Source organism: Aspergillus pseudodeflectus (genome assembly GCF_044049435.1).
Source record: "Aspergillus pseudodeflectus strain CBS 756.74 chromosome Unknown BJX68scaffold_92, whole genome shotgun sequence".
Classification (NCBI taxonomy): domain Eukaryota; kingdom Fungi; phylum Ascomycota; class Eurotiomycetes; order Eurotiales; family Aspergillaceae; genus Aspergillus; species Aspergillus pseudodeflectus.
In genome coordinates, this window is record NW_027263868.1 from 1 (window position 1) to 18,944 (window position 18,944).

At 52.0% G+C, this 18,944-nt stretch overlaps 7 protein-coding genes across 7 annotated transcripts; 4 read left to right on the plus strand and 3 right to left on the minus strand.

The window, feature by feature from the left end:
• Positions 1–2,086: 2,086 nt before the first annotated feature.
• Positions 2,087–3,122, minus strand: BJX68DRAFT_280122 (alpha/beta hydrolase; the record flags this gene model as incomplete). The annotated part of the gene is made up of 1 exon (XM_071048868.1): positions 2,087–3,122. The coding sequence occupies exon 1, from the start codon at positions 3,050–3,052 to the stop codon at positions 2,087–2,089; it is 966 nt and encodes a 321-aa protein (XP_070892703.1). The 5' UTR covers positions 3,053–3,122.
• Positions 3,123–4,790: 1,668 nt separating this feature from the next.
• Positions 4,791–5,889, plus strand: BJX68DRAFT_249469 (uncharacterized protein). Its single transcript, XM_071042116.1, has one exon. The coding sequence runs from the start codon at positions 4,837–4,839 to the stop codon at positions 5,812–5,814; it is 978 nt and encodes a 325-aa protein (XP_070892704.1). The 5' UTR covers positions 4,791–4,836; the 3' UTR covers positions 5,815–5,889.
• A 2,124-nt stretch (positions 5,890–8,013) lies between these two features.
• Positions 8,014–9,957, plus strand: BJX68DRAFT_272886 (bacterial low temperature requirement A protein-domain-containing protein; the record flags this gene model as incomplete). The annotated part of the gene is made up of 6 exons (XM_071047304.1): positions 8,014–8,046; positions 8,095–8,287; positions 8,344–8,852; positions 8,899–9,009; positions 9,078–9,828; positions 9,896–9,957. The coding sequence occupies 6 exons, from the start codon at positions 8,014–8,016 to the stop codon at positions 9,955–9,957; spliced, it is 1,659 nt and encodes a 552-aa protein (XP_070892705.1).
• A 1,661-nt stretch (positions 9,958–11,618) lies between these two features.
• On the plus strand, positions 11,619–13,414 carry BJX68DRAFT_219153 (GMC family oxidoreductase). Its single transcript, XM_071037871.1, has one exon. It carries the CDS (start codon positions 11,716–11,718, stop codon positions 13,396–13,398), a length of 1,683 nt encoding a protein of 560 aa, XP_070892706.1. The 5' UTR covers positions 11,619–11,715; the 3' UTR covers positions 13,399–13,414.
• A 15-nt stretch (positions 13,415–13,429) lies between these two features.
• On the minus strand, positions 13,430–15,137 carry BJX68DRAFT_272888 (Zn(II)2Cys6 transcription factor; the record flags this gene model as incomplete). The annotated part of the gene is made up of 2 exons (XM_071047305.1): positions 13,430–15,011; positions 15,061–15,137. The coding sequence occupies 2 exons, from the start codon at positions 15,135–15,137 to the stop codon at positions 13,430–13,432; spliced, it is 1,659 nt and encodes a 552-aa protein (XP_070892707.1).
• Positions 15,138–15,501: 364 nt separating this feature from the next.
• Positions 15,502–16,329, plus strand: BJX68DRAFT_259453 (transferase hexapeptide domain protein; the record flags this gene model as incomplete). Its single annotated transcript, XM_071043698.1, has 1 exon — positions 15,502–16,329. The coding sequence occupies one exon, from the start codon at positions 15,502–15,504 to the stop codon at positions 16,327–16,329; it is 828 nt and encodes a 275-aa protein (XP_070892708.1).
• An 827-nt stretch (positions 16,330–17,156) lies between these two features.
• Positions 17,157–18,800, minus strand: BJX68DRAFT_249479 (epoxide hydrolase family protein). Its single transcript, XM_071042117.1, has 4 exons — positions 18,565–18,800; positions 17,866–18,516; positions 17,517–17,793; positions 17,157–17,443 (listed from the first exon to the last, which is right to left on the minus strand). The coding sequence occupies exons 1-4, from the start codon at positions 18,792–18,794 to the stop codon at positions 17,360–17,362; spliced, it is 1,242 nt and encodes a 413-aa protein (XP_070892709.1). The 5' UTR covers positions 18,795–18,800; the 3' UTR covers positions 17,157–17,359.
• Between the last annotated feature and the right edge of the window lie 144 nt (positions 18,801–18,944).

Consider the following 18,944-nt stretch of genomic DNA (forward strand, 5'->3'; position numbering starts at 1 on the left):
TTTTTTTCCCGTAAGGCATTGAGCAAAGACTATCTCGCTAGCCCTACATTGAGCTTACGTCCGATATTGTCGTCTCCGAGTTCATTACCGGGGATCCCCCGGAACACGTCAATCGCGGACTGGCCCCCTTCACCGGGGGCGACGTCGATGTCGCGGAGCGGTTCGAGAGGATGGCAAGGGCCATGACGGACCGTGTGCGCAACGGGCTGAATGCACAGCGTGCGCGTGGGGAGAGGCTCGATGGCGTGCAGTATGTTCGAATCCAGTGGGAGTATCTTATCGGCCTGTGGCGATGGAGGCTGTGGCTGTTCTTTTTGCTGTCTTGACCATGTTTCGGAGCCGGGAGAGCCGCGGCGTTCCACTATGGAAAACCTCGGCGCTTGCGGTGCTGGCGTGTCAGCATGATCGTGATGCTGACCTGATACGGAGCACGATTAGGGATATCAAGGAGATGGACGAGGTCGCGGAGAAGTCAAAGGTGCGGTTGCAGTAGGTAGTAGGTAGTAGCGTTAAGACATGGGTGGTATATTATATCGGTGATTGTATCTTGTTGGAATCATGGGCAGCGCCATTTTCAGTCTGGGTTCGCGTAATGATGAATTAGTTTCCTTTTAGAACAAGACTTTAGATATCCACTTCAGATGCACTACATCAAGTACTAGGGCCTCCAATCACAAGAAGCCAAAGGGCAGACTGGTCGACTCGGCAAGCCGCTTGCCCATATGGCCTTGTGTGGCGGATCGGGCGCTCGCTTCTCTGGTGAAGTACGCTGGGCCTGCTCGATAAGACTTCGAGGTCCTAAAGGGCACGGCAGCAGCTCGGGCTTGGCAGGCAAATTTTAGAGGGCTTAAGGGCGTTCGGGTGAAGGACTGAAGGTAGGGGGCGGCAGGGGTGCAAAAAATAAAAACATACAACAGTAGGGATTCGCATGTGGTCACCCACCATACTACTAACCTACCGGCGTGTGGCTTAAGTACGGCTGAGCGGACGGGAAGCCCTGTTCTCCACACCCTGTGGTCGTATGTGCCGGAGACTTTTAAGTCTGAAATTATATGCGAGGTACAAGACGTAAAATAAGCAAGTAAGACGGGCTGAACGTTGGCACGTCAATCACAGGTCATAAATAGGTACCTTCATCCAATAAAACAAACACTCAAGCCTCTAATGCCGGACCACTACTGGCGAGTCTGGGAGGGCCATCAACCGGGCTGGATAGCTTAGAATCTGCTGCGTAAAGGGATCAAAGGCAAGCGGGAGAATAGTGACCCCTGCGCCAAACGAGACCATTGACCCCCCACGTTTGTCCCGCATATAGCGATAGAACAGCAGGCGGTGAAACATGCAGAGATAATTTCCCACAGCCAAGTGTCTTGGAAGGTTCGTTTTCGAAAGTATTTGTGGTCTGCTTTGGCGTGTGCTCGAAGGCTTTTGTCTGGCCTTGCGACGCTTCAGCGCCTTCGCGCTGGCTCAAACCAAGGAGCGGAAGCTCGGTCGCCATTAAACGTCGGTTTTGCTAGATGCTCAGTGGCGTGGGTGAAGATGGAGAAGTTAAGGTTGGAATCGCGCATCATGGGATGCTGGGGGGTGGCGCCCTAAAACGGAGAGGAAGGCACACCCGACCCTGTGGTGTAAGCTCTCAGCAATTTTGCGAAATTGGGAGGAGCACCTGCCAACAGTTCTTAGGCTCGCGCCTAAAGCAGATGGGAGAAGGAGCGCTGGTAGCTTCTGCACCGTGTGTTGCACGAGCAACAGCCACATAATCCCCACCAATAGGCCAACTACGCCAGCATATAAGTAGCCCAGCTCGCTTGCAGAGTAGCCAACTACCAGTGATAGTCAACTTTGTACTACCTAAACTCCTTGGCGCTGTCTCTTGGCTGATCAGCCTCAGCGGCTCGAGGCTCTGCAACCCCCACGGACAAGTCCCCCGAGCACGCAAGGCCTTCTGCCTTTGTTCTGGGCAAAGATACTTTCATACGTTTATCATTCAAACATCAACAATACATGAGCAACAAACCAAGTCTATATCTAGTCTATTGATAAAGGACACCCATCACAACCCATATCGCCATTCTCGATCCAGCATCTACTCACCAACCACTTTTTTCAACCACTCCAACCTCGCCCTCACAGCCCTCCGACTAACCTCTGCCCCCGGAACAAAAACATCAAACCCATGCCAACTCCCCGGCCAAACATGGAACTCTGTAGACACCCCACCGGCCCACAATTTGGCCGCATACGCCACATCCTGGTCCCGGAAAACATCCGCCTCGCCCACGTCCAGGTACGTCGGCGGGAGCCCCGCAAGGCTCGCGGCATGCAGGGGCGCAGTATACATATCCGCGTGTTCACGGTTCGCACCAAAGGCGTAGTCGTTTATGGTAACCAGGTTCGCTTTTGAGACGGGGGCTATGTCTCCGTATTGCTCGATGGATGGCCACTCGATGCTGTCTGAGACCCAGGGGTACATGAGGACCTGGCCGGCGAGCTGTGGCCCGTTTCGGTCGCGCGCGAGGAGCGCGAGGCCCGCGGCAATATTCCCGCCGGCGGATCCGCCGCCGACGATGAGTTTCTGTGCATTGAAGCCGAGGTCTTCTGCATGCTCTGCCATCCACTGCAGCGCCGCATAACTATCCTCCAGCCCCGCTGGCGCCGGATGGTCCGGAGCAAGCCGGTACTCAGCCGTGACAATCACGGCGCCGAGCTCCTCGATCCAGTCGTTGAATGTATAACCCAGGAACCGGGTTCCCGTCGCCAGGCCGCCGCCGTGGATGTGTAGGACGCCGGGGGTTTGGGCTGCGGTAAGTGTGGGGTTCTTGGGGCGGAGGATTGTGGCGCGCATGGGGCCTGCTGGGCCGGGGATGTCGAGTTCGGTCGTGGAAATCGTGTCTTCTCTGCCCCGGATTGCGTTTTCAAGAGTGAACATTGGGTGGATGGTTTCGCGGTAGGAGTGCAGTTTTTCGGGGGTGTCGATGTCGAGAAAGGGTTTTGTTTTGTGGGCCGATGCGAGGTCGGGGTTTAGAGGTGGACGGGGGATTGGAGACGTCATGTTGAGGTGTGAATGTAGACCAAAGAGACTCTGTATCTATAAAATAAGGAACAAGTCTGCCTCGAAGCACTGTCGGATGTTGATGAGAGAATCCATCACCGATTCTCCCCTGGAAGCCTTATATAGATCCCCCATGGTGTTCTCGTCGGCCACATTTCTAGGTATATTGACTAATCATCGACAATAGAGTGTTTACAACGGCTGGATAGTTCCGAACATCGAATTGAGGCTTACGATAACGCGGAGGATCACTTGGCTCTAGGGTTGAACTGGGGTTGGGGCTGGAGGGGAAAATGTCTCCGAGACGGGAGGGCGAACTCTCCGGGACCCACTTTGATTCATCTCCGAAATCATCAAGGTGTGTTTCCGAGATTTGTCTCCGAGATTATTGAGGATTTGTATACTGGATGGGTTTTGTTTAGCCGAGATGTTCGTTCGGCGCGTTCTGAGATATTAGAGCTTGGTGACTCCAGTATAACTGCTTGAGGTCTAGGTATTACACGCAGATGGGCAGGGCCCGGTATACTCGTAGTACTCGTTGGCATGTTATTCTGCCACCTGCCACTTGGAAGATCTGTGCCCTGCTTGAAATTTGCCGACGTTACAGATCCATGTGCAATAAAAGCTCCAAAGGTCTGCGACTCGATGGTGGTTACTTCACACTATCAACGAGGCTTTGGAGGCTTGACGTATTGGAGTGGTTTGTGCGGACGATTGGGGATAGGTTGAAGAAAGCCGATGCTGGTTTATCAGCCGAGCTTGGGTATGGATGGACTGGAGCTATGAAGGAATCGGCTCTGGATTTGCCAAGGGTAGGTACGTGGCTAATCGTAGGGTAAATTGGGCAGGCACGCCTGTCCCGCCCTCAGTCGTTCCTGCCGCCTCAAGCTCAAGTAAAGACAGGGATCGCACCTTCTTCAAAAGTCCATTATACTCCTGGGCTAACAGAAAAGAGCAACCTGGCGCCAGTGGTCCGGTAGCCTGGGTAACTGGCCCATTTGCGAGGCAGGTACGGTGCATGAGTCCCATACCCCTGGCCCAGCCCTAACTGCAGCCTCCCCATGTGATTTGGCTTATTATGCCCTGGCTATTAATTAATACGACATCACATCCAACCCTAGTAGATACCGACTTGAGTAGGGGTCTGGTGATTATCTCGAAGAGTTCCAAATAGTTTACGTGATCCTATTGACCGCTTTATCTGATCCTATATACGGGGTAGAATCCTCTTGATAGAGCGCTAGCGTCACAGGTTGGACGCTTGTTGGGAAGTCATTGAGCAACCAGCTTGGCTCTGGTTTCTTCTGCGACGGCGCCCATTTCATATGACCGCGACATCACTACGCTTGTAATGACTAGGTTATTTAGAAACAAGGATGCCCATACTAATGGTTCATATATACAGTAACCATCTCCTCGCAGTTTGAAAATTGGGTCCTCGGCGCAATATGTGGACACGGCATAACCAGGAAGGTCTTAGCTTAATTCTTATAGTAACAAACAGTCCTCAATTTAACCAAGTTGAGCGATAATGGACGACTCATATAGCGTGCGTCATATGACTAGCCGCTAAATGTACAGTGACACATGGGGCCAGGGGGCTCAACCACACGGGTGCGTTTATCACTGTTGGTTACGTCGAATGTCCCCGCGCCAAGATGCAAAAAGTTTCCGACCAGATCTATAAGTATAGGCATCTTAAGGCTTTCGGAGATCAGAACACGATAGACTTTTTAAGATTTCACCTTATATCGCTCAAGTCATTTCATACTGTATTCCTCAACATGTCTACTAGTACTACTACGCCTTGGCTCCTCTACGCCTACCCCTGGCAGCCCTTTCCACGCCGAGTAATTATCTACCTCCGGGAACGAAACATCCCATCGTCGCTCGTCACAGTCGTTCATGTGTCAGACGTCCAGTTCGGTGGCGAGACGCCCAAGGGGTTCCCTCCGAAGCCCCCGGGGAGTCTCCCAATCCTGGCCATTCCAACAGCATCCACCGGAGGAGAGTCCAAAGATGATTTTATCTACATCAAGCAGTCCATCGCAATCATGGAATTCCTCGAGGACGCCTGCAATACGGGCCGATGGGGGTTTCCGAAGCTTCCCCAACCGCCGATTTTGGCGCTGCCAATCAACACACCGTCGCTCAATGACGGCATTTTTGACGTTAATTCAGATGGAGATGATAAGCAAGGAGTTCCCCCCCTTCTTGCAGCAAGACATGGCGAGTTGCTTAGTCTCGCGAGCGGTCTCACTGATAGCTGGAACCCGATCCGCACGTTTGGATCCGGGACGGGGACGATGCGGATCCCGGCCGCCGCGAAGGAGATGCTCGGATGGACGCGGCGGAGTTTGCTCGCAATTGAGAACTGGTTCGAGGAGAATGGGTACTCCTCCGCGGACCTGAGATGGGACGAGAGAGAAAACGGCAGCGGCGACGAACGACATGTAGGAAAAAGACAAGCAACCATTGCAGAAATCGTGCTCTTCCAGTTCTTCGACTTCACACACGATTGCTATGGGATCGACATGACGCGGTCGTCGGGGAAGAAGGTGACTGATGTTTATGGTCGCGAGGTGTTGGAGAGTTATCCGCGGCTGGAGAGCTTCTACAAGGACTTTTTGACTAGACCGAGTGCTAGACGATATGCGGAGCTTGGAGACGTGCCGCATGAGAGCTGGGTTAAGAATATGACGGATTGGTCTGCGGGGATCTTTGATGATGAAGGGAGAGAGGTACTACAGGGAAAGAATTAATCATGTTATTGTCGCGAGGTCTTGAGGGTTGGTCGTAAATGCGACATCGAGTGATAAAGGGATAATATGCTATGGAGAGGAGGGGGTTGTAAAATTGTACTAGCAGACTTTAGTCCTGTTCTTCGATGATTTGACTGCTATTAACAATATCCGAACTTGAAATCTGTAGTTGTCAGTTAGGATAAAACACACAGTTGTCTGGTTACCAAGTGCTCCCAGGAAAGTAGTTGGTGGGGACTTCAACTTGGGAACCTGCCTAGAGAGAACACCTAGACAATCAACGTACGTGACTAGGGCCCAGGGGCTGGTATTATTGTTCCTATCCTCAAAGACGTGCATTGTGGAGCTATTGTGAATACTCGGGTATACTTCACCCGTAGCTTTGATTATAAGAGGACCAATTGCATGTCTCGGGGTACACGGCTGTAATTGCGGGACATCAAACGAGTTCTCTATACATATCTTAGCTAGAGCCAAGTTCTGGGTCTACCTTTCGGTGTGGAGACTGAGAGCAGTGACACGGGGTTCCGGGTGGCGAAGGCCCTGGGCTCATAAGAAATACTTGAAATTCTGCCCTAGATACCTGCTAATCCAGCTTCGAGCGGACTCAAAGGTCGTCCTATTTCTGTTTAACTTTCCCCGATCGCACGCTCCTTACAACGTACTGTTGCATCCCTTCTATGCTTGTTTGACTAGCGACTATGCGCTTGCTGTGCTTTATACTTCACGATATCGTAAACGGTCGAATGTTCTTTGCCAAGTCTGGCTTAGAAGAGGGAGGGTTGTCAGAGAATACATTTGATGATTTTATTGGCTATGCAGGGAGAGGGCATCCAAAGTTGAGGGTGATAAATAACTGCTGTGGTTGCACATCTATAGCTTGGTCCCGTCACGATCCACTGGGTCTGCCCACATGGAAAGTCTTGACATCAGCGTTAGGTCAATCGCCACATGCGACCTGCTGCACTATACATAAGTAAGATTTATCTCTCCTAGGAAATCCTAAACAGAATATATCCAGATACCTTCCTCTGCTCATCGGACCACAATCCAACCTCGATCGAAGCGAGCCCGCACAACGAACGCGAGAACCAGCTGAGCCGCACTGCCAACCACAAACAATCAAAAACTGTCAGCTGGCGTAAAATATGTCCCAGAGGAACTTTCCTGATACCAGACAACAGGAAGGCGGCCCCAAGTCCAACTATCAGAAGCCTTTCGCTACGGATCTCGATGACGATGAAGATGTAGATACACATGCCGAAGAGGACTTGACTCATCCCTTGGACCTTGATGTATCTCCCCCGTCAGAAGGACGAGGCTGGCTTGGGCAGCGTGCTGCGCGCGATGCGAATGCGGAGTTGGAGGAGGCTGGATCCGACGAATACGTTACTCTCACTGGGGTAGAGGATGAGGGGGAAATGTTTGCGTCGTGATTTTGTGGACTTGGGAGATTGTGAATGTTGTCTTAGGACTCTACTCAGCTCGATTTGTCTATTAAATTGGAATGTTCAAGCGAGAGCTTCATGCTTACGGCCTGTATTCCTGGGATGATCTGCTAGAAACATACTCAGGGCTGAGGGTGGGCCAATTTTTTCAAATCAACCGTCTCACCAGCTCCTGGGGTGTTGATAAAGGGATGCCCAGTTTCATATTATAATGTTCTCCTCTTCGCGCCCATTTCTGATTGGCAATTTCTCGCTTAATTATGAAGATTCGCTCAGCTCGTCGTCTCATCATTTCCCCATTCGCAGTCTTTGCGGCCGCTAGCGGCAGAGTGTCCCAGTATAACCCCCAACGAGCCACTGTGTAGGCGGTAATGCGGAGGCTAGCGGTGCCTGAACCTGCCTCAGCTCGCCATATTTAGGAGCTGAAAGCTGAAAAGGTCGCTCATCCAATTAGATCTAGGAGATCAGGGTCCCTGAAATAGCCAGTGCTCTCTGGCTGTTCCTGCAGGGGCGCAGAGCCCTCCCCGCTGGGTTTCAGCATTGGTGTGTTGAGTCTAAGCCTTGGGATAAGGTTCTAATGCAAGGTCGATCAGTGGGATTAGCCAGTTGTCTATCGTATTTCCTGCGGACCTTGCGGTCTAGCGGCTGGAGTGTGTAAATTTGGTTGGGATATTGGTTTGTATAAATCGTTGAACATTCAGCGGACTGAACAGCAAACATCAAGATTGAATCGCTTCGCAACCTTTTCAAGATGGGTCGGCTTCCTATCCTCAAAAGTCCTCTGGTAACATTATCCCCGCCCTCTATAGCAAGCCATAGCCTGACTCGATAGACCAAGGCACACTCCCACCGCGGCGACCATGTCAATGAACCCGCCGAACTCAACACGCAAGATGAGAGCCTCTTCGAGAACCCCCAGTTCGAGCACTATGAAGCAACCTCCAACATCCAGCTCTTCTTCGATCTCTTCTTTGTCGCCAACCTCTCATCATTCACCTCCGTCCACGAAATCAACAGCCGAGACAGTAAGCCCTCTAGCCCAACAACAAAAAACTCTAGAACCGACTTCTAACCCCTCCAGCCCTCGCCTCCTACATCGGCTTCATCTGCGTCCTCTGGTTCACCTGGTGCCAGGTAACCCTCTACGATGTGCGCTTCGCAACAGACAGCATCTTCGAGCGCATCGCGCACGCCTGCCACTTTGGCGTCATGGTCGGGCTCGCCGTCATCGGGCCCAACTTCCTCACGCCCGACGGCTGGGGTCCGCTGCAGCAGCTCTCGCTGATTCTCATGGTCAGCCGGGTGATTCTCCTGTGCCAGTACGGGAGCACGCTGTTTTTCACCTGGCGGTATCGCAAGACGCGCGCGCCGCTGATTGTCGTCATGATGTCGCTGGTCGTGGCTGTCTTTGTATATCTTGGGATCTCGTTTGCGTTTTATAAGAGGACGGCGTATGATGCGTATATCGCGTGGTATGTTCTTGCTGTCGCCGAGGTTGTCTTGGCTGTTGCTGTGGCGGCCTTGTGGCCTGCTGTGTCGCTGTGGAAGACGCATCTGGTCGAGAGGATGACGTGTTTGACTTTGATTATTGTAAGTATAGGCTCTTGTTTCGATGACACCGGGCTGACCAAGACAGCTCGGCGAAGGCATCATCGGCCTGACCGGTACAATCGGTAAAATCCAGAAGCTCGACGGCAAGTTCACAGCAACAGACATTGGAACCCTCATCTCGGCGGTCCTTATCATCGTAAGTCAAAATCACACTCACCCTCATTCTCAACATACGTGACATACTCATCTGAATGATAACGACAGTACCTCATCTACCAACTCTACTTTGACAGCATCCGCCTCGAACCCATCAGCGGCCGCCGGCAGCACCTCAGCGCAATCCTGCATTTCCCGTTCCACCTCGCCCTCTGCCTCGCAATGGAGGGCACGAACCAAGTCCTCCTCTGGGTGCACATCAGCGGCGACATTGGCAAGATCTTTGACCCTTTCCTCAACGCCCTCCTCGACGGAACAACCACGACGCCGCAGCTCCAGACCATTTTCACCGAGATGCTCAACGACGTCTTTAGCCGCTTTGACACGACGGATGTTGTGTTCAACGAGGTCCAGCATTCGCTAAATGAGACTCTTGCCCTCCCGGCTACCGCGGACCCTTCAGAGCTTCTGGTTACCGGATTGGATGCCGTCACCGAGGCTATGAAGACTGTCATCGAGGGTTTCGGGTGGGAGGCTCCGACGGAAATCGAAGGCGAGGGCATCGAGGGACTCGAGGCGGCATTTACAGCATTCACCTCGGTCTTCAAGATTACATTCGGGTACTTTACCATCTGCACGGGCCTGATCCTAATCTTCATCGCCGTCTTCTCGCTCCTCTCTCTCCAGCCGGGCTCGCACCACAGCAGTGAGAATCGGCTGCGGTATATCTGTACGGGTACCACTATGGCTGTGGGCCTGGGTATTGCGCTGCTCAGTCTGACGACCAGGAGTGGTGCCGGGGAGAACTTGGGCGAGTCGCCGTGGGCGATTGCGGGATTGATGCTCATTCTGCTGGCCTGTATGTTGCCCTTCACCTTGTTATATTCCAAATCTTGTTTCGGGGCTTGACTAATTGTGTTCTCTAGTGCTCGTGTTGAATCATCTTCCTCGAGGGTATTACCATGTCGTTGTTGAGAAGCACGTGTAGTCGACTCTGCAAAGAAACATTACGCTTCAGCGGAACTGATCGAGGTGTACAATATGCGCGAAAGCATTCATTTGGAGTTATCTCGGCTATAGTACGCCCTTTGAAGTTGAGGCTACATTGACCCGATGGTCTTTGGATTGGGTAAATCGACAGTCTGCAGTTTTTCTTATTTATTTTTACTTCATTACCTCTATTCTACTTCTTTATACATCAATCAGCCATATTTCGAATGTAGAATAAGACGAATTGGGTTACTGGCCTCGCGGGACGGACCTTGATCTTGATGGCAGACTGCAGCGTACACTTGATTAGCCCTAATTAGATACTCCTCCACGTGCTTAGTAGCCCATGATAAAATCAAGAGTGCGGGCTCAACAGTTCCAGAGAAAGCACAGTGCAATATGAGGACAGATTATAGACTTGTTTACAAATACCAATACCCTGGTGTGTGTGCACCACAAGCTGGGACTTTGGTCAGAAACAACCCACCAAGTCGCGATGTATTTGAGAGAACTGGGTGTGGCGAAACGGCGTAACCCTTGTTAAGCTGTATGGGTTTGGCTCGGCCATGTATATTGATCTCAATCAATTGTACATCATTAACCAGCGTGATCGACTCTAGGAACTGATAACCCATGGTTACCCTGAAATCCATCTCTCGAGCACCACCTGCGTCAAGATATATTCCCGACGAATCATGTCAAAACAAAAAGTGTCTTCTCTCTCGACCGGGATGCAGGTTGTGGCTATAGCTAGAGCTACGATGTAGCTTTTATTGCTGCAAAATACTATTCAGTCTTCTCAACCAAGGGTATGTATGCAGAAAGAACGATCAGTGGGAGTGCGAGTACCTGGAGATGGTCGCATAACAGATGCCTAACCTGAGACTCTAGAGTAGCTTCATAGATCTTGAGATGATTGGTCACCCCGTGTTCAGAATCCGCCCCATTTCGCACAGCACTGGTACCTGCGTATGATTGGTCCGCCCGTGTTCGAGCCTGATCCGCTGTGGAGCCCTCCTCATCTCCCAACTTTGAACTTTGAAGGCCAATTGAGGCTGAGCTGCCCAGCCGTGACGTAGCCAGAAGATCGGTTCTCGGGGTCTGAACGGCAGTCTACGAGCTCCTGCTGCCCACTTTGAAGCCGCTGTACGCTATTCTGATAGGTTGGTGCGTGTCCGACTTCACCAGGACCAGTTGGTCAGTTAGGGCTTGCTCTCGTTGGGCCCACAGCTATGCTAATATCAAGTAGTATATGCGGTATGGACCGTGGATGCTACCAGGTTGACACATGGCAGTGGACATCTATTATCGCATACTTGGTACCAGTTATAGGCGGCTAATCTAGTGCCCATCGCTCGCGCTAATTGGGCGGCGCGTGTTTGGACTCGCCAAGGTTGTTGCTTATGGTTGGATCAAGGGCCTGTTTTAGTCGGGATTTGTATAGAGCGGTTCTGGGGTACCACGATGATGGGTTGGGAGGGGTCTGCTTGGTGGATAGTGGCCCCGGAAGAGGGAATCCAGTTTGCTCGTTCGTGTTTGAGAAAGGGACTGATGACAAAGGTCCATCTGATCCAGTGGAGGTACTGCGACTGGTCAGGGGGACTAGAAGGCTCGTAGAAGTAGAGGAGGGTGTTATATATGAAGAGCTCAAGAGATAAATGGAGATTCATTCTCAGCATCAATTCATCTAAATCAGAGGACACAGGCAAGAAAGATCGATCCCCAGAACCACAAAGTACCCCATCGATCCCAAACCATGTCTACTCCCACCACCACAAACACCTACACATACATAATAGCCGGCGGTGGCCTCGCAGGCAGCACGCTCGCCTCCCTCCTCTCAACCAGCCACCCCAGCTCAACCATTCTCCTCATAGAAGCGGGCCCCGACGTGTCAACACACCCGTTGACATCCTCCCCACTCGCCTGCTTCGGCGCGCACAACTCGCCCCTCGACTGGGCATACACGACCGTCCCACAAGTCCACCTTGATAACAGAGAATGCTACAACGCAGCGGCAAAGGCGCTCGGCGGCGCGTCGGCGATCAACTACGGGACGTGGACGAGGGGTGATGCCAAGGACTATGATCGGTGGGCGGAGACCGTTGGGGATCAGGGCTGGAGTTATGCAGGACTCTTGCCGTATTTTCGGAGGGTGGAGACGTGCGTTGATGCGAGGGGAGATGAGGTAGATGATGTACATGGGATCGACGGGCCGATTCATAATGGGTCTGTTTCGGGGAGTCATGTGGAGAGGAAGTATCCCCTCCGTGAGCCGTTGAGGAGGGCGTGGGAGAGGGTTGGGGTCACGAGTATTACTGATATGAATTCGGGATCACCGGTGGGGTTGGGCGAGTTGGTTGAGAATTGGCGGGAGGGGAAGCGGCAGATTGCCAGTGAGGTGTTTGGGATTCGGGATCGGGCGAATGTGACGATCTTGACGGAGACGATGGTGCAGAGGGTCCTTGTTGAGGAGGAGGAGGGAGGAAGGAAAGTTGCCAAGGGAGTGCAGCTGGTTGGAGGCGAGGTTTACCATGCGGAGAAGGAAGTCATCATATCCACAGGAGCATATCGCACTCCGCAGGTTCTGATGCTCTCAGGGATCGGGCCGCGCGATGAGCTCAAAAAACACGGAATCGAGACTATCGTTGATGCAGAAGAGGTCGGACGAAACTTTCACGATCACTTTGCCTTTGTGCAGTGGTGGAAGCTGCGCAATCCGGAGAAAGGATTGTCTATTGGTACACCATTGTGGACCAGTCCCGCATATGCCCTGGGCCTTCCCTGCGACTGGATCGCTACTACTCAGGTTCCCCGCGATGAGCTGATTCGTGCATTGCATCGAGACGGAGAAACCGATATCGAAAATCACGCGTACCTCGTGCCCGGTGCTGGCCATGTGGAGACGCTCGTTGTCTATGCGCCCGCTGGTGCAGCGGTCTCCCGCGTCAATGTTCCTATGGACGGCACGCACATTGCATCTTCAGTCCTATGCATGTCATCAACGTCGCGAGGCCGTATCACTCTTGCGTCCGCTGACCCGAGGACACCGCCTCAGATTGATCCGAACTATTATGCGACAGAATTCGACCGCACTGTCCTCCGAGCTGGTATCAGACAGGTTGCGAGCCTTCTCCTGGAGACGCCGGAGGGTCAAGAGATTGTTGAATCTGAATCGCCACGTCCTGGCTTCAAAGCTCTCGGCACGCAGCCTACAGACGAGGAGATTGATTCCCAAGTAAAGGCAGGCGGGAACACGTTCTACCATCCTGCTGGCTCGGCTGCAATGGGCAAGGTCGTTGACACCCATCTTCGGGTGAGAGGGGTAGAGGGCTTGAGGGTCGTGGATGCGAGTGTATTGCCGCACCCGGTCACTGCGCATTACCAGGCGCTGGTGTATGCGATTGCGTACAAGGCGGCGGATCTCATATCCAGTTGATATCGCAATGTGACTGTTTATATGTGGTAACTTAGATGCGAACCACCACTTCAGCTGGTTTCTCGTGCACATAAGTAGCAAAAGCGCTTTCTGGCAACGGAGGCAGACACGGCGCATTGGGAGAAAAGTTGAGCATGCCCTCCCTAGCTTGATGGATTGCCCGGACGCAAGGCCACCTTTCCATGCATTTCGTAGAGTTCAAAGCATGTTCAAGTGAAAAGCCACTAATCTCGACGCCCGTCCACCTTCCCTTGTCCGCCTTGGAATGGCGGCTATAGGAATCAGTCGTTGTTCCGCATTCTGGAAGATTATTAGACATCGTCTCGGCCTTGATCTGCTCCGAGGCTATCCAAGCAGCCCACTCGGACTCGAAAGAGCCCTCGCGGTGGGGCCAGGATTTCAGGACGGCAATCGCGCGGCGTCGCACACTGTGATCCCGACACCACATGGCGGCCGAGTACAGAGGTGGAATGATGCCGATGTCGAGGGTCACGCTTGGGCGGTCGGGAAACCTGCTCATGATCTCCTCCACCATTGAAATGTGCAATTCATGCTCTGACGTATAGTAGTTTAGTGCAGTCTCATCGCGGAGGAGGCATGTCTTAACAGTCAGCGCGAGACTGCGTTGCACGAGCCGCATCATATCAGCGCCTCTTTGCTCCTTTGCGTTGAAAGTTCTCGATGCGCAAAACGAGTCAAAGCTGGTCTCGAATTGACTGTATTGAGACAGAAGCTCGAGTTGTTTCTGGTGCAATGCCGCGTAGTCTGAGAGGATTTCCTCTTCCGATAGGCCGCCGCACCGTGTAAGGAACCGAAACACCGCGCCCAAGATGGAGTCGAGTGACCTGCGAGCCTCTTGAAAATTGGAAAAGACTGGCGGAGCCTCAAAAGAGCATATTTGCGTCTCGATCCTGTTATTCTCCAGCACAACCTCGCAAGCCCCATACTGAAGAGATTGAATTTCCAGGTTGGTGAACGCCGCGACGATACACAGCTCAACGTTCGTCTCAAGGGAATCCTCTTTCATCTCATTCAGAATCCTCAACCCGCACTGTAAATGCCGAAAAGCCTCATCATACTGGTTCCGCAGTAGCTGCGTAAGAACAAACAGCAGACAGCACAAAAGCATAACCTCGCGAAACCGCGGATCTTGCGATGCTTGCCGTCGGCTGAGCAGAGAAAACGACCGTGCGCACTGATCGAGCGCGAAGCGATTCCAATCATTCTGCAGGTCCTGCCCCGGTAACGGTAAGCCGTGTATCTCAAGATCCTGGTGCACGGCACTCAACGCTACAACAGCGTGGTAAACTGCGGGGTCTGAGAGGCTTCGCTGGGGCAGGATCTCCTGCCAGAGGGGCGAATCGAAGAAGCCGGAGAGTGTGGAGATGGTCTGGGATTTGAAGTACGCGTAGCATCGTCGCTCATCGGTGGTGACTGCCCAGCGCAAACCGTTTTCGATTGCCCGAAGCATAAGCTGTTGGGTTGCGGCCTCCTTTTCGGTGCTGGCTCGACCCAGGCGGGGAAGTCGCTGGAGGTCATATTCGCAGGACCGACCGGTACTCGTGCAATTTTTGCATGATTCAGGCGCCTCGTCGCATTTGACGTGCCGAGCTCTAGATTGGAGTCAGAATTGCACTCCGCAATCGAGGTGTGCATGCTCACCTGCAAGTGCGACAGCCTGTCCTCGACTTCTTGGTGCCAGCGCGTTTTCTTGCGGGTTCTGCCTGAGGCCGTCTCATTGTTGTTACTGAACAGGAAATCTGAAGGACGGACAGATAGCCAGAAATGAAACTCTGTTCTGAAGACGAGGCTTAGAAATAAGGCTGATCGACTTCAGCCCCCCGAGGTCCGCTGTTTAGGCCCCCAAGCCCCGTGACCCGCGCTAACCACACGCTAAATATCTCCGCCTAACGCCGGCTCTCGGGGCACGGAGACATGATTGCCAACCCACGACACACCGCTTACCTACTTAACGTCAACAGACATTCTCCGATCGTCCACACCTTCCCTCCGCAAACTCTCCGACACCAATTCAATCAAACCACCTAGCCACCTACCTCCCCTTTCCCCCTCCTCCACGAAAAAAAAAACCGAAAATAAACAATGTCCCAGCCAAACCTCCTCCGCCCGCCCCCACACCACCGCCCTGCAACACAATCACACTCACAACCTTCGTCCGGATCCTCCACACCCAAACCCGCCTTACCACCCATAACAGCCAGCTCCAGCGCAACAATCGCAGAATCTGCTCTCTTCCAGGGCACATACCCGGTCACAATCGGCCGCGGCACAATCATCCACCCGCGCGCGCGAATCTACAGCTTTGCTGGGCCAGTCGTTATCGGGAATGAGTGTATTATTAGTGAGAAGTGTGTTATTGGGACTATTCCGGGGACGGGGACGGTTGTTTCGACGATGACGACGGGGGATAGGAATAAAGAGAACCAACGAGTGGGGCAGACAGGAGGAGGAGGAGGAGGAGGAGGAGGAGAAGACGGCGCGATCCAGATCTCATCGAGCGTTACGATCGGACCCATGGCGAGCATTGCGGCGGGTGTGGCGATTCATTCGGGGGTTGTTGTTGAGACGGCGGCGGTTCTCAATCCCGGTGTGGATATTGGTGCGCATTCGAAGATCTGTGCGCGGGCTGAGGTCTCGGCTGGGGCGAGGATCCGCGAGTGGACTGTTGTTTGGGGTGCTGGGAAGGGGGTTGGCCTGCGCAGGAGGGTGAGGGTTCAAGGAGCGAAAGTGAATCCGATTGTGCAGAGTTTGAATGGTGACAATGCGGCTACTGGTGGTGGTAGTGGTGATAAGGGTGAGGGAGGGGGGCTTTTGGAGGGAAAGATTATTGAGGATGCGAGGCTGTTGGGGATGAGAAGGGAGAGGGAGGCGCTGGCGAGGTTCATCGCGGGATCTAAGGGGAGGAGATGATCATTGATCTATTCCTTGATATCATGGCCGTTGATTTACTGGCTATTTGGTCTGTTATTTAGCGTAGATCTACTATACCCCTGTTGGTTATTTTATAGTCGGTGGATGTTTCCTATTTACACCACGTTCTGACAGTCACAGAATCACTTATTGTCGAAGAAGGACTCATGCCAGGGAGGTATGGGCCAGATCCGGAGTCTCATTTTCTATGTACGCAGCCTGCAGTGACTTCGATCGCAGGGCACAATGCCTGATAGCACCTGCTGATTGCCTCGGTGGTCATTCCACTTCAATGGCCTGCCGAAGGAGGTGCGATATCGCCATATAGCATCATCTGCCCCACTCATACTGAGCATTTTGTGGGAACCGGGGTTTATTTTGGAGAGAAATATGACGCGTGATTACAAGGACGGAATCTACTCACTAACATGTCCATCTTTGTTTGCAATCCCCATATAAGGGCTGGTATCCAATGCACTGTCTTAATCGCATCTCAAACGCGCCAACATGAAGGGGTGGAAGGGAGGACGGCGCGATCCTGGTAAAATGTCTGGGGTAAATTGTTAGGGGTTAAAAAATGCAGTGCGTTTTGGGAAACCCAATGGGTTGTCTGAGGTCAAAACCCCACCCCAACTCGTGCGTTAACAAGTCCACCCAGAATCCAGTGGGTCATTATACATAAATAACCCACTGGGTTTTTTGACCTAGCAACCCAACCCAGCACACAACAGGTCGGGTCGGGGTTTGTGGGTTGGGTTTAACAATTGTATTTAACATTGATAACTATTTTTGACAACTATTTCACTATTGGAAACGTTGGTAGCTTACCCAGGAATGGTGGCACACCTGGTACTAGAATTGATATAGCCGGTTCAATACTAACATATCTGACAATTCAAATATCAAGAGAGTCTCTTGAACATTCTGCTCACTTCCTGAGCCTTCAGTCACACCTTAATCACTTGAAATCGTCACCTCGAGCACCGTGACTGGGATAGGTGTTCTCCGCAGTACGTAGACCATCAACCAGTTAAACAAGGCCAAATTCTGTGATCATATCTACAACATCATCCCATAACACCTTTGGCTGCTCCAATGCTGCAAAATGGCCTCCCTATTGGACATATAAGCTGTGCCTTGTAGCGGAAGACCCTTAAGTCCGAGAGCTGAAGGAGAGGTTTGCTTACACACTCATGTTCGCGGAACCACTTCACTATGCCAATGATATCACGCCATTGCTTTGGTGGATTACTAATCTCAGACTTGAACCAAGAATATCCCAACGGACACTGGATGCCCACCCAGCCAGACCGGACATTTGGTGCTTCGGCAATCATTAGACGGTAAATCCAAACTGATGTTGGATAACATTTCGTCAGCCAATAGAAGGAAACATTTGTGAGTATGTACTCTAAAGATGGTCTTGAATCAGGATCTGACCACTGGAGAAACTTTTCCCCAATCCTAAGGAACACAGCCACAGCAGGAGTTAGCACAAGGCAATTGGTGATCGAAAATTGACCAAATGATACTCACCACGCAAGGAGGGCAACCGGGCTGCTACCAATAGCCAGGCCACAGGTTGCAGGTCTTGTTCCTTGGATCGCTGCGTAAGCCGCTCCATTGGCGTGGAATTTCATACCATTACGCAGAGACTCCACCTCATCCGCAGTGTACCTGCCAGCTCGGATGTCATCCTCAACATTTGTCCCAGCAGGTGGTGGCATTAAGAGCATATTGACATGTGTGAGACGACAGTTTTCAGGGTCAAGAACCGCCATTTTAGGAGCAACAAGGCCACCAAGATCCCCACCCTGGGTCATATAACCGCCATTTTTGACTGTAAAACCTAGGCTATGCATCATCTTAACAAGAATCCGCGCGTTATCCTCGTAGGTGTAGTCCTTATCCATAGGTGGGCGAGATGAAAAACCGAAGCCGACGAGATCGGGAACAAGAATGTGATAAGGTAGGGACTCAGCAGTCGGGTACTGCTGCTTCACAAGTTCTAGTAATGGAAGGAATTCCACTGCTGACCCAGGCCATCCATGAAGGAAGATAATCGGTAGCGCGTTTGGGTTGCTAGAAAAGAGAGCGTTGAATCGGATGCTGTATGGCTTCTGGTCATCGTCCTTGATATCGATCATGTATTGAGGGTACGAGTTAAATTGAGCTTCCCAGTGGCGCCTGAGTTATCAGTCAGAAATGCTTACAATAATTACGTCGGGAGCTTACCAGTTATAATTGTAACGCCAATCCTTTATAGCATTGTTTAGCCAGTCTCTGGTCACGCCAAAACGACCATCTTCTTGCGAATTTTCCCAGTTCGCATCAACCAGAGGGCAGTTATCAAGGAGTAAATTGAGCCTGTCGATCTCAAGCTGGGGTATGGAGATGTGGAAACGCTCTATGTGAGCATCCCGAGCCACTGGATGCGGCAACGTACCAAAGTTATCAGCAGACATTGCCTGTTGAATGATGATGAGTGCAGGACGAGTTGGGGAAAATAGACGCTTTTAAAATCAAAACCCCCACTACGGCAAGGCCGGAAGCCGCTTACGAAATAGAAGCATTATTAATATCATGCACTCACCCTGATTTGCAGATCTACAGGA

Coding starts and splice junctions, on each gene's coding strand:
- BJX68DRAFT_249469 (XM_071042116.1), top strand. CDS start 4,837: ATGTCTACTAGTACTACTACGCCTTGGCTCCTCTACGCCTACCCCTGG.
- BJX68DRAFT_219153 (XM_071037871.1), top strand. CDS start 11,716: ATGTCTACTCCCACCACCACAAACACCTACACATACATAATAGCCGGC.
- BJX68DRAFT_249479 (XM_071042117.1), bottom strand. CDS start 18,794: ATGTCTGCTGATAACTTTGGTACGTTGCCGCATCCAGTGGCTCGGGAT. Junction 18,517..18,564: donor TGGCGTTACAATTATAACTG/GTAAGCTCCCGA, acceptor CTGATAACTCAG/GCGCCACTGGGAAGCTCAAT. Junction 17,794..17,865: donor CCGGTTGCCCTCCTTGCGTG/GTGAGTATCATT, acceptor TGTGTTCCTTAG/GATTGGGGAAAAGTTTCTCC.